At 38.4% G+C, this 13627-nt stretch overlaps 1 protein-coding gene across 2 annotated transcripts; it reads right to left on the reverse strand.

Annotated features, from left to right (window-relative positions):
* Window positions 1–844: 844 nt before the first annotated feature.
* Window positions 845–13380, reverse strand: sgms2a (sphingomyelin synthase 2a). Of its 2 annotated transcripts, none has more exons than XM_042227717.1 (6): window positions 13116–13380; window positions 6646–7149; window positions 5880–5997; window positions 4010–4163; window positions 2845–3011; window positions 845–1723 (listed from the first exon to the last, which is right to left on the reverse strand). In XM_042227717.1, exons 2-6 carry the CDS (start codon window positions 7092–7094, stop codon window positions 1538–1540), a joined length of 1074 nt encoding a protein of 357 aa, XP_042083651.1. In that variant the 5' UTR covers window positions 7095–7149; window positions 13116–13380; the 3' UTR covers window positions 845–1537. The 2 variants fall into 2 exon arrangements, with proteins under 2 accessions (XP_042083651.1, XP_042083650.1); XM_042227716.1 differs by having other exon boundaries at window positions 13112–13379.
* Window positions 13381–13627: the final 247 nt, after the last annotated feature.

Here is a 13627-nt window from a genome sequence, read left to right on the forward strand (position 1 = left end):
TTGCTCACCGTTCTCATGATCATTTTGACCCCACGGGATGAGATCTTGCGTGGAGCCCCAGATCGAGGGAGATTATCAGTGGTCTTGTATGTCTTCCATTTTCTGATGATTGCTCCCACAGTTGATTTTTTCACACCAAGCTGCTTGCCTATTGTAGATTCACTCTTCCCAGTCTGGTGCAGGTCTACAATACTTTTCCTGGTGTCCTTCGAAAGCTCTTTGGTCTTGGCCATGGCGGCGTTTGGAGTCTGACTGTTTGAGGCTGTGGACAGGTGTCTTTTATACAGATGATGAGTTCAAACAGGTGCCATTCATACAGGTAACGAGTGGGGGACAGAAAAGCTTCTTACAGAAGACGTTACAGGTCTGTGAGAGCCAGAGATTTTCCTTGTTTGAGGTGACCAAATACTTATTTTCCACCCTGATTTACGAATAAATTCTTTACAAATCCTACCATGTGGATTCATGGATTTTTTTTTCACATTCTGTCTCTCACAGTTGAAGTGTACCTCTGGTGCAAATTACTGACCTCTGTCATCATTTTAGGTGGGGGAACTTGCACAATCGGTGGCTGACTAAATACTTTTTTGCCCCACTGTAGCTCCAGATAGTCTCATATTTCAGCCATATGCCATAGTGAGTTCAATTCATTTTCCACCTCAAGATTCTACACACACTACCTCATCATGAAAAGTAAAAAAAGTAATTCTTGTAATCCAAATTTATTAAAAAAAAAAAAAAATTAAAAAATAAAAACACAACATGTACTTAAGTATTCACAGCCTTTGTCTGACAGTAAAATTTTTATTTCTTTTTAATTTTTCATCAGTCAGAAAGTTGAATTTCAAATTTTTCATGTTTGCAAAAACAAGAGAGTTTTTGTATTTAATGTGGATTTGATTTAATTATCATGTGCCCAGAGGAAGTATTTTCTGTTAACCTGGAGTTTTTAAACAATCTCCTCTGATGAAGTGTTCAGTGAAATAAAAGCAACACTCTTATGCTTTGGTAAGGGTACATTTTAATACAAAGTTACAATGATAAGACTACAGCTAGGATACACAGTCAATGCTACTTAAATTAATACAAAATTAATAATAATAGAGAAAAAAAAACCAAATATACCTAGACTGATAATGGCAGCTTTGGTACACCTATAGACATTTAACAAACTAAGGCACCTTGTGACTTGAGCACATTAATATCACAATGAGAGAAACCCTGACAAAATGTACATATACCAAATGAAATACTGCAACAAAACTGCAAGTAGGCATCATAAAACTGTCCATTTATCAAAAGAAATTGACCAGGAGCAAAATCAACTTTATCATTTACGGAAAAAAAAAAAACTTACAGCACTTGAACTTATAAATAAATCACAGTGACAACAAACAGAGATGGTATGATTATCTTCTTAGACATACTCGTATCTACACATTTGGTATCAATGTTTCTGCCCAGTAGGCAAGACTTTGATGAATGAATACCACCTCGGTGGATTATCGAGCAACACTGCTGCGATATCCGGGTCATATTACTCCTCTCGTGTGCTCTGTACCATGGAGTACTTCTTACAGGGATTCTTCAGGCAGGAAGGAGGCCAGGCTATGGGCCAACTGTATGAACACGGCACTGCGGTCTGGACGTTCCTCTCCAAGAAGTTAAAGAGTGGGTTCCACCAGGTGTTGGTGAGGTAGTTATTGGGTGAGCACTTCAGGGTCTGAAGAGAAGACCGAAAAAAAGTTCACATTAGAGTAATATCATTATGTCACCCAAATGTCTGTGACAGAAGATTGTCTGATGTCTATGAAGCCCGTTTCCGCCACAAAAAAAAAGGATCCATAACTCTAAATTTCGAGTTACTTTCTCAAAATGTTGAGAAAATAACTCAACATTTCGACTTCTTAACTCGAAATTTCAGGTTATTAACTCAAAATTTTGAGAAAAGTAACTTGAAATTTCCAGTTAGCGCTGCCAATCAGTAATCTACGTGGATGACGTCATTTGTTACCCAGAAGCTGAAGCCCTCAGGTACAAATGCTACAGCTAAGGTAAGTATTACATCCAGCCATGAATGAACAGATTGCTGAGTATTTTCAGCGTGGCTTCAAAAATGATGAAATCCTTGTGTTATTAGCTGAATCACATGGCGTTACTATCAGCAAACGTACTCGTGAAAGCGCCAGTTTGTTGCGATCTGGGTTTGAGTCCGTGTTACTCTGGCACCATATGCTTCCGGGTAACAAGAAAGTGACCTCATTCACGTAGATTACTGATTGGCAAGACTAACAAGAAATCCAGATAGATTTTTTTTTCCAAGTCTTCTATTGTTTGAGAATTATAAAATAACAAGGGATTTTTTAAAGGCTGCCCTTCAGAACAAAAATGTTTGATTTCTGTACCTGATTGCTTCATATATATATATAATATTATATATATATATATATATTTTAGTAATATATATTAATTTTAATATATTATATATTATTATAAGAATGAAGACCTGAAGGGAGAAAGCATAAGCCAAACAACAACAATAAATTGTGGTCAGTGTGCCAAGCATATTAATCAATTCCATCAACTGTGCTTAAAATTTGTCCATTAGAGGTGTGTAATGTATCATTGTAATGGTGCAATGACATAGAATTACACCCAGATGCTTTTGACACAGTTTAAAAATACTTGAGGAATTGTAAGCATATATAATAATATATATCATTTCCTATAAACAAAAGCAGTAATAACTAATAGCTCCCCACTGCCCCCCACAACAAAGTGGACCCAGTGCCATTAGGAAAACAGTCCTCCATGCTTGAGGAGTCCTGTGTCTTTTGATCAAACCTGTAAGTTAGCCATGGTGTGGTACCACCAGAACAGACGGGAGGTGATAAAATATGCCACGACCACATCCACACTGTAGTGCTCATGAGCCACCAAGATGCACACCACGCCCACAGCACTCAGGAGCCAGCAAACGAGATGGTACCACCAAAAGGACCGCGGCGAGTCTTCGGGGGAAGCAGGAAAGACAAGATTGCTGTCAGTATTTATTTGTAAAATGTTGTTTTTTTCAATTTACTGAAGTCTTATCAAAGATAATGTAGGAAAACATTAGAGAGCCAAGGGTGATGGATAGTATTCGGTTAAAAAGATCTCTCATATTCCGTGAATTTAAAGCAATTAACTTGGGAGATGCTTTTGTTTTCCTCCCACCAAAGAACATCTTTGCTTCATTTTGCAAGGCTGAATTAACATCATCACACCACAAACATACAGCATGTTGCATATTTTGCTTACAGTAGAATGAAATAACGGGCCTTTATACCGGAATCACCATATTATCATACACATCCAGAGCCTGAAGAGAGATTACTATTCAGAATAATATACTGAGATGGATGACATGGTAGCTTTTTGTTCATTAGGAAGCAAATTGCAATGGACAAATGCCAAGATACCACTGTTTACATCTAGTATACTGTTGCACCTCCTCACTAATGTCTTTGAATGTAATGATGTTGATCTGCTCTTGCAAAGTGCTGAAAAGTATGGTTGCAGTTTTTTCTTGTGACTTTAATCTCAGAACAGCTTCTTCATTGTCCTGCTAAAATTATGACTTTATTTATTTTGCTTCCATAAGTAAAATCTTAGTAACAGTAAAAACTAAGTCACATGCTATTTTGAAACATTTAACTTTCCCTCCCTTTTTTTTGGCCAAACACATTTTTATCAACCTTTAGTTACCAATACAGTACATATCCAGAAATACACGGCTTTAAAATAAAACATATACTGATTGTTTTTGTGGTCAAACTTTTTAATAAAACACTAAAGCAAGCAACAAATCAGCAACTGTCAGTTATATGTAGCCTGTTAGCTCCTGCTAAGAAAGCGCTCTATTTCATAAAAGCTGAATGAGTCCAATGTAGTTCATGTATTATTCATAGAGAAATCCCATAAATTCTCCCACACACGGAAGCAAACAAGCATTACTTTGAGTACTTACACTCCTTAATGAACAAATAGGTGAGCGTGAGCATCACAGTGTGCCCACTGTAAAGAAAGTCTCCACACAGGAGATGGGAGTTTGTAATGGAAAGCCCTCCACCTGAAATCAGCCGCAGGACTCGTTGAATTTTCGCATGGGAGTCTCCGTGAAGCTGATGATGTAACGAGAGAGATAAACACGGGATCAGAGGTAATATTGAGACAGAGGAATTATTTTCACTACAGAATAAATGTGAAATGGAAAAATAAGCTAATCTTCACATTTGAGAACCTAGAAAAAGAGAGTTATTATTAGTATTAATATATGTTCACCATTCACTATGTTAGGTACACATGTTAAATTCCTCATTAACACCCATGTATAATCTTCTAATCAAATAGAGGCAACCCAATGCATTTAGACATGTAGACATGATTAAGACAACCTGCTGAAGTTCAAACTGAGCATCAGAATAGGGAAGAAAGGTGATTAAATGATATGGTTGATAGGACCAAATGGCATGGTCTGAGTATTTTAGAAATTGCTGACCCACTGGAACTTTTCCACACAACTATCTATAGGATTTTTTTGAAAATGCCTTGTTGATGCCAGGGGTCAGAGGAGAATGACCAGACTGCTTCTAGCTAATAGCAACTTAAATAACCGCCTTCTACAACCAAAGACTGCAAATGAGCATCTCCGAATGCGCTACAACTTCATTGGCTACTGCACTAAAGACCATTGATTTTGTAGTGCTGTAGATCATCCTGTTCGTAACAACAGGAAACTGAGACTACGGAAGATTGGAAAAATCTTGCCTGGTCTGTAAGTCTAAATTTCTCAGACAGTTAGTTCAGAATTTGGAGTTTAAACTGATCTCTTGAACGTGATAGTGAGTTCACTACACTCAACCATGCTCCACAGTCACCAGATCTCAATCCAGCAGAGTACCTTTGGGATGTGGTGGGACACAAGATTCACAAATCTGCAGCATCTGTGTGAGGTTATCTAGTCCATGTGGATGAAAAATTGTGAGAAATGTTTCCAGTTGAATATGTGTCTCGAAGAGCTAAGCCCGTTCTAAAGGCAAAACAGGGTCCAACCTGATCCTAGCTAGGTGTACCCAACAAAGTTAACAATGAGTGTATATTTTCTGATAGATAAAATATTGGATAAATTCTCCAAAAAAAAGCTGAAAATGTAATTGAAATGTAAAAAGTTGGTTTTTATATTATGTGATATATTTTTTACATTTTATGTGGAGTGAATAAATAGAAGTATATTTACGGTGGCCCCTAGAGACAAAGCACGTACAAACTCCAAAACACGTACGAACTCCAAAACACGTAAAAACTCCAAAACACGTAAAATCTCCGAAGCACGTAAAAACTCCAAAACACGTACAAAACACAACAGAAGTGCTCCACGATGCTAATCGCAGTGTTGAGCTTTTGTTACTTAATGGCTACACAAGCCAGGAAGTACCAACAACCACACCTAAATAAATGTAAATGTAAATTAGATTTTTCTGTTAGACCTGCTGCTCAAATTATGCAGGATGTTTCCCTTCCTAAAGACAGCTGACAGCTTTGACCCTCAATCCACAACATTCCCAATTCTTAGGAAAAGAACAACTACTAAATTGTCTAACCTGCAAACCTTTTTGCAGTATCCAACAAAACAACTGCCAGGAGCAGATGTTTTTGTTCAGACACTAATGCACCTCAGTATTGTTGATGTCTCAAGGCAATAAAAACCCAAAATTACTTTTTTTTTTTTTTATAGCTGCTTTTCCAGAGTGGCTGTGCAAGACAACTAGTCCCAGAGTGCATCAGAGTGCACAGGCGAGAAATGACGAGTAACACTCTGATGCTTGCATGCTTCTTACCTTCGGAGCGCAGGTCATGTGCATGCCAGGTACAGGCAAGGTGGTAATATACATAGTGACACAGCGGTACAAATACAGGGTGCCAATGAGGAAGAAGAACCGTCTACACGCTATTGACCTACAAGAAGAGAGTGTGACACAGAGGTATAAATGATGGCGTCTGCCTGATACATACAGTTTTTACAGTCACTGGTATTAATTGTGAAAAGGTAAACTTCTTTGATAAAAAATGAAAAATCTATCAAAGTATACAAAATGCTAATGACTGGAGGCAATTTAACTCCGTATGATCAATCAACGCATCAAATATGATAGCTCCTGTTCAGCCAATTGAACTGAGGTTAAGCCGTGACGGTAAAACGTGTGATTTTACTTGCACTGTCAATTTAATTATGTCTTAGTTCCCACAAGTAATTTCATGTAGAAGACTACATGATGTAAATTCATCATTTTTCAGCTGCATTAAAATGATTATAGCCTGGTACTTAGCCTGTACTCAGTTTTAAATCTCAAAGACTGCTTTCTAAATGAACAGCCATACAAGAGGAAACTCCAGTGTTGAAACGGCCGGAAAATGATTTTGATTTGATCAGAAGGCTCAGTAATCTGATGAACTTCCTGAGTTCATCACACATGCAGATGCGCAGATCACTGACAAGTTTCAAGGGTTGGTTGTCACATACAGTATACACAGCAATCGTGAACAAATTGAAAAGAGAAAACAAACAAAAGAAAACAACATACAGTTAATGCTGTTGGTTCTTACTTGTATCTAAAGAAGAACAGCTGTATCAACCAAATGGTCAGCAGCACCATCCCATTGATCTCTGTTACTGTAAATGCCCACTTGACTCTGTCAACATAGTCAAAGAACTTATCAGGGAGGGGCGGGCTGCTTTCTTTGGGTGGAACCCTCTCGTGGACCACTGTGATTACAACTGTTGTCAGGACCAAATTAAAACCAGCATAAAAGAAAGCGATTATTGTCTTCCACCACTCCATAGGCAGACGATTGACCTTGGACTCCGGCAGGGAGATCTTCACGTAATCATTATGCCTGCCTATGCCTTTCCGAAAGCTCCTCTTTGTATCCTCTCCACCCGCTGCATGGACGGGGCAAGTTTTACCGCCGTTGGGCACCGCGGCACCCTCCATTCCTGGGTTCGTATTATCAGCGGCTGAGTCTCTCGCATCCACGAGCTCCTGTGATGCCATGGGTGCCTGCACTGTCCATGCACAGACAATGTGGCTCTGGGCTGAGGCTTTATAGCTGTGATGAGAGAAAACAAAAGGATTACACTGACAAGCGGTTAGGTTCGGAAAGCGTGTGCAACTGTCATTTGTACAAGACAGAAAAGTACAAACAAGTAACGAGAGCTGGAAAACACTCGGGTTTACGTTTATTTTTGCTCTTCCTTATTTTAGGAGTAATCAATGAAGACATGAATGTTTTATTGACACAAAGTCTTGGATTCCACTGGATAAAACGTCCATTTTAATCTTGAAAAGCTATTTTGGAGTTTGTGACACAAAGCCAAATGTGGTTGTATGAGTTAATGCTGCGAGTTATACTTTCCATTTATTGGACATTCACCAGAAGCACTCAGGCAGTTTTCTGTTTGGACATTCAATCATCCTTTTTTTTTTAGTACTTCTAAAGTCTTTCCATTACACTGCTGTAGATTTTTTTTTTTCTCAGCGAGCAACTGCTATGGTCATTCCAGTCAGTGTATGGTCAAACATTACCTTGTTGTTTGCAAAACTGGAGAAGAGTTAGTGAAGTGTTTGTTGTTGGGCTATTTTCACTTAATGACTGTGAGAGTACACTACAGCACTGATCATTTTCATCCTTTGACATCCAAAAGGTAACAGCTCCTTTAATGGACGTGGAGGTTATTGCAATCAGCCCTGAAATGCATCACAATAAAAGTCATCTGGGATACATACATGATGTTATGTTTACTTAGAAACCTATCAGTAGGATAAAACATGGGATAGAAATAGAGCGTGGCTGGATACAGGAGGCCTACCCAAAGTATCAGTTTCCTCGGATCAATTTTGAGGAAAACATTACTGCTGGAGAGAAAGCATTAGAGCAGAATGCCCTCTGACTAACCCACACAGGATTCAGTCTGTGTTATGTAACTGATGGAGGTCTGAAGAACACAAAGTCTAACAGGCTTTAATGGTTTATAATAAAGGGTTATAGTGGGATTTAACAGTTGGAGGTTGGGGGGACCCTAAATTCTGGTGTTGCAGTGCAGCACAAATAAGTCACATAAAAATCTGTATTATGAGCTCCAGTAGATTTGTGATCTTCATGGACAGGCTTTGGTCAGCTCACCTGCTACTGGTGATTCTAAGCTTTACTTCTCTTTGTGGATTTAGCCAACTGGATGCTGCTCTATAAAAGCAGATGTTACCTGACCTATCACAGCTGCTTTCCAGCCCCTAGCTGGTGTAAAGCTAGCATAAATGTGGAATTTGGCAAGTCCCAGTAAAGAACATCATTTTCTTACATTCAAAGGATTAAAGTCCTGCTAGAAGTAAGCTCTATTAAAACAAAGCATCCAAATTGAAAGTTTAAACACAGTTATTCACTTACAGCTAAATTTACTCTCATTTCAGTGGTTAACTGGAACATAAAACAGCATGTCTTGAAAAAACTTTCACCCTCTGGAAGTCACATTTTTCCACCATCTTTGGTTCTTAAAAAATGATCCCATATATTTCAGCTTGGAATTCTTTCAGTTCCGTCTCTTTCTCCCTCATAATATTTCGGCTGCTACCCAGGACCTAAGATAGCAGCGTCCACAAATACAAGAGTCCAGAGTCCATCACAGTTATGCAAACTACCGAGTTTAGTCTGTGGTCATCGTCCTGGATTAACATTAAATGTGTTTTTAATCATTTAACGGCATTTTTCACTTTTAAATAACCAAGTCACATTAGCGACACGCGATGTATGAATTCACCGCCTGATTGAAGCCAGAATGTCAAAGACACTGACTCATCTGGCTCACGATCTGTCACACTTCACATGATATTGTAATGTGTGAAGTACAGAAAGGAAGTTATAAGTTTCATTGTCTTTGGCTGGTTGTACTGCACAAACTAATGATGATTAAAAGTTGCTGAGAGGTCAAGGAGACTCGATCATCGCTCCTGCGGATGGGTAAACTATATTGAACTTTACATGTAAAGTTAATTATCCACAGTAGTACTATAATTTCCCCCAATCAGTCATTACCTCCCTTGTCCTCTCTTTCTTGCATTTATTTTCTAAGTAAAGTGAGCTCTACCTTTAGCCTTTAGCCTGTCTGGTAATATTCACTAAACACTGCACTAAAAATAACCTGCAACTTAAAATGTAGACTCTGGACAAGGTCAATACGAGAAAGCAAACATTATAAGACCATCGTAATGTTAGTGACAAGGCTTTATGTATCTTTTGGTTTGGTATAATGCAAGACGTGATTCACTGTATCATTTAGAGCAGGGCTGCCCAATCCCAGTCCTCGAGAGCTACCGTCCTGCAGCTTTTAGATGCATCCCTACTCCAACACAGCTGAATCAAATGGTTTGATTACATCTTCAGCATGCCATTGTGTTTGGCAAAGGCCTGATAACAAGCCATTCATTTGATTCAGCTGTGTTGGAGTAGGGATGCATCTAAAAGCTGCAGGATAGTAGCTCTCGAGGACTGGGATTGGGCAGCGCTGATTTAGAGGCAGTGTGGTTGAGCACAAACCCTAAGGAACTATTCATTCATTCTAGTTTAAAGCAGTCTCAGGTGTCAATAAACAACAATGTAAACACATATTAAATGCTGTTGTTATTGTTATTTGTTTGTTTGTTTGTTTGTTATAAGAATGAAAGGGGGGCTGTTATCTGTGACACATGTTTTTATGTGGTTTTCTGTTTCCTAGACGATTGCACTATATACACTGCACACGGGTGTCAGCGGACCCGTTTTCCTGTCCCCTTCCCTCCCCAGTGTGCCAAGGACAGTATTTTCCCACTGGCCAGAGCACCAGAACACTCATGGGATGGGTGGTGATGGAAACCTGGCATCAAAAAACTATTCCACATGGTCACAAGCCATGATGGATAACTTGGCCGCCAGTACTCACCCAAGCTATTTCAAGACAAGTCACTCAGTTGCCTCAAAGGCTGTATTTTACTCCAGGGGAACCAGGCTTTCAACTCCATGTTGGGCCCGTCATAATGATATGCTTGCCTTGCTGTCCAATCATTTCTGTCTGTGCATCATGTAGCTAGCCTTCAATAAAGGAAAGCGGCGGCCCTGCCTTGTAGGAAGGGACGAGACCAGGGAGTTAACTTTATGTTATGAAGTTACTAAAACCAGCTAGGCTTCTCTGTGTTCAGAAGTAAAGCATTTCTGGAGTTTTAGCTTTACTGTTTCGGGACATAAACACAAAAATGTGTTAAAGAAGTATCTCATATAGTTAAGATTTTGTAATAATCTGTGTGTAGTAGTAATCTATGATAAAAAAGAAATGTCCAGATAGGCTTCAATGATGGGAAAAAAAGCTAATCATTCACACGGGGGTATCTACAGCAAACTCTACATATTTTATTTGTTTTTATTTTTATACCAGTTTCCCTTATTGATGAAACTCCCAAGGTATTTGCTGATGTATAATGGAAACAAAAACAACAATAATGACACTGCAACAATAATTAATATTAATATAAGTTAGTACTGGTAGCTGGAATAGCAATAATTCATTGCTCTTTAAAAAGAGTAGAAATACTAAAGACTCAGAGTAAAAAATCAATACTGGAAGTAAAAGAAATACTGCCTTCAACATCATGCCTAGATAAAACCAGATAAATATTATGAGCAAACTGAATTAATGTTTAAATACTCTTTAAGTATTTACTCACTCTCATATCTCAAGTCTTTGCTGTTTCAGATAAATGGTCCCAAAGTGTTAATTATTAATATTTATCTAATTGTAAGTATTGATGCATTAATGGGTAACTGGGCTTCTTCAGCCTCAGAAGTACCTGTGCCCCCAAACAAACTCGCTTTGCAACGGTCAATATACAAATTCATAATGTGTGAAGTAACAAAATGTGTGACATAAACTCTTATTAGCTAAATTAATTTAACTAAAAATAATAAAGTAAAAATAACTGAGTTCTCTGTTGCTGAAATGTGTAACATCAAGTAAGAGAGAATAAGTAAAGTAAATGTCAAATGGGTTCAGATACAGTAGACAGACACCCTCTCTACTTCTTAAACTAGCCTTAAAAAAGTCTTGACAAAGTTTATAGTTTAGTCTGGATCAGGTGACCCTGAACCATCCTTTAGTTGTGCTCTTACAGGGTAAGACTGCTGGGGGACTTCCAATGATGTGCTGAACATTTCTTCTCCTCTTTTTTCTCTCTTCCCCCTCAGCCTGTCACAGCAGATTGCTGCACCTCTCTGAGTTTGCTTCTGCTAAAAAGGAGTTCTTCCTCCCCACAATTGCTGACTGCTTACTCACAGGGGAATGTAGGGATTTTACTTTATAGTACAAAAAACTTTAAGATGACTGTTGTTGGGAAGTAAGAGAAATACAATCAAAATGAAGGGAAAATGAAAGTTTGTAAAAATGTAAGAAAGCTTCTTTAGAATAAACGATGTTATTGTAAACTATTAGTTATTAACAACATGTACATATCTATTTATATATATATATCTATCTATCTCTATATATATATATATATATATATATATATATAGAGAGAGAGAGAGAGAGAGAGAGAGAGAGATATAGAGATATATATATATATATGTGCGTGTGTGTGTGTGTGTGTGTGTGTGTGTGTGTGTGTGTGTGTGTGTGTGTGTGTGTGTGTGTGTATGAAATGAGCTGGAGACAATGCACTTTGATCATATACTGGCAGTAGTTTAATTAACTTTGCTATTCTTGTGTCTTCCTTTGTAACCAGTAAACATTAGATGTGCGAATCATCAGAGACCCGACGCTACAGTATTTAATATTTACAATACTTCACTCATGATATCTTATTACTGCCATTTGTTTTTAAATTTTGCAATATGCGGAGCATAGCAATAACCTATATTGCGATTTATCACCTTTTGTCAACTGCAAATAACGTCCTTAAAGCTAAGCTTTGACAGTATTTACTTTATCCAATAAGATAAATATTGTGATACTATGCTGTATCTCTCTCCCTGACTCCTAGTAAACATGGCATCCCAACAATCACAGAGCAAATGTTTGAAACATTTCTGTCCTGTAATAGATCTCACGACTACTAAACAGCACTAGTTTAACATCTCAGTTTGCTCACCGAGACACGTAAGTATTAATTTCTTACTAACAGAACAAGCCATTGTTGTTTTACTTCTGGTATAACACATCCTATTCCACAGAGCACATGTAAAAATAGCCTCAGAGTACTTTTCTGGCTTGCCTGACCACATTTGGGGTGGATTCTGGCAGTAATGTCAGGTTTGGGACTGGGTGTCTCCCAAGCTTCCCATATATATAAGAGGGTGGCAGTCTGTCACATGTGATGTGTGCGGCACAGCTGGTTTTTGAAGTTTACTTTTGGGGTGTAGCACAGTGGCCCCACACACAGTTTGAAACACTAGGTTAAAACACAAGGCTACTGGGTGGGGCAACAGGTCATTACACGTCCTGTAATTAAGCCTTGTCGTTTCAAGTCAAAGCTAATGCAACTTGGAACAGAGAAGTGAATTATTAAAAATAGAATTAAAGCAAGGCCAAGGGTGCAAGGAGGCCAAAACTATTTTGTATACTTCAAAAATAGGCCGCCTAATTTGCATTGTGTGGACTTGGTTTTTTCACTGCAGCCTATGTCACCTGATGTTTCATCGTCATATAAAAGCGGAGCCTTCCAGCTCATGCAAAACGATCTACGGAAAATAACTTTTTGCATTAATATATGCAAATAAATGAAACCTATACTATATACAACATCAGAGACAGTCCACGTACGTTTACTAGGAGTCATACCTACAGTACATTTCTAAAGCTGTAAACAAGAAAAAGGGCAAAAGTTAAATGTCATCACTAAAGCAATATTCATTTATTCCAACACCACATAGCTTGTTAACATCACAATTACTGTAGCCTTTTAAACACATCTAAGCCAGCATATAGGCTAACGATGAGAATGCGATCTCTCTGTATTTAGATTCACATGTTGCACAGTTCATAGCATCATACCTGCCTTGCTCGGGCCTCTTCCCGGAGTTGCAGTTCCTTAAATCCCCGTTGCTGTCTGCTCGCCGCTCCTCTCGGTCTGGTCTGTTACATTACGCCACAGAGCCGCTCGCTTTTGAGGGAGCGCTCCTCCCTGATGCTGCGCGTATTTCTCACACTGATTCAGCCTCAGTAAGCAGCTTCCTGCCCAGCATCCCCTTCAAATCACACCAGCAGTCCTATAATCAGCGTACGCAGCACCCTGTAGCTGATTGCAACTGCAAATAGCTGTTCTATTTTTATTAAGTTTACCTTTTTAATTACAAACCCCTCTTTTTTTTCCAGTTGCCAGCGCTGTTATTTGTATAATTACACACATGACCAGGTTGGTAATAATAACCTACAGATTTTATTTTATTTTTTTAAACATAAATATTTGAAATGACTCCTCGAAAACATCTATTTACTTTTATTTATTTATTTTTACATTGTTTTTTTAAATGTATTTTCACACTTGCAGGTTGCGGATCAGTTACGTCT

The sequence above is a fragment of the Haplochromis burtoni genome, unplaced genomic scaffold, assembly GCF_018398535.1.
Source record: "Haplochromis burtoni strain Fernald_Lab_line unplaced genomic scaffold, NCSU_Asbu1 Contig_277, whole genome shotgun sequence".
Taxonomy (NCBI): domain Eukaryota; kingdom Metazoa; phylum Chordata; class Actinopteri; order Cichliformes; family Cichlidae; genus Haplochromis; species Haplochromis burtoni.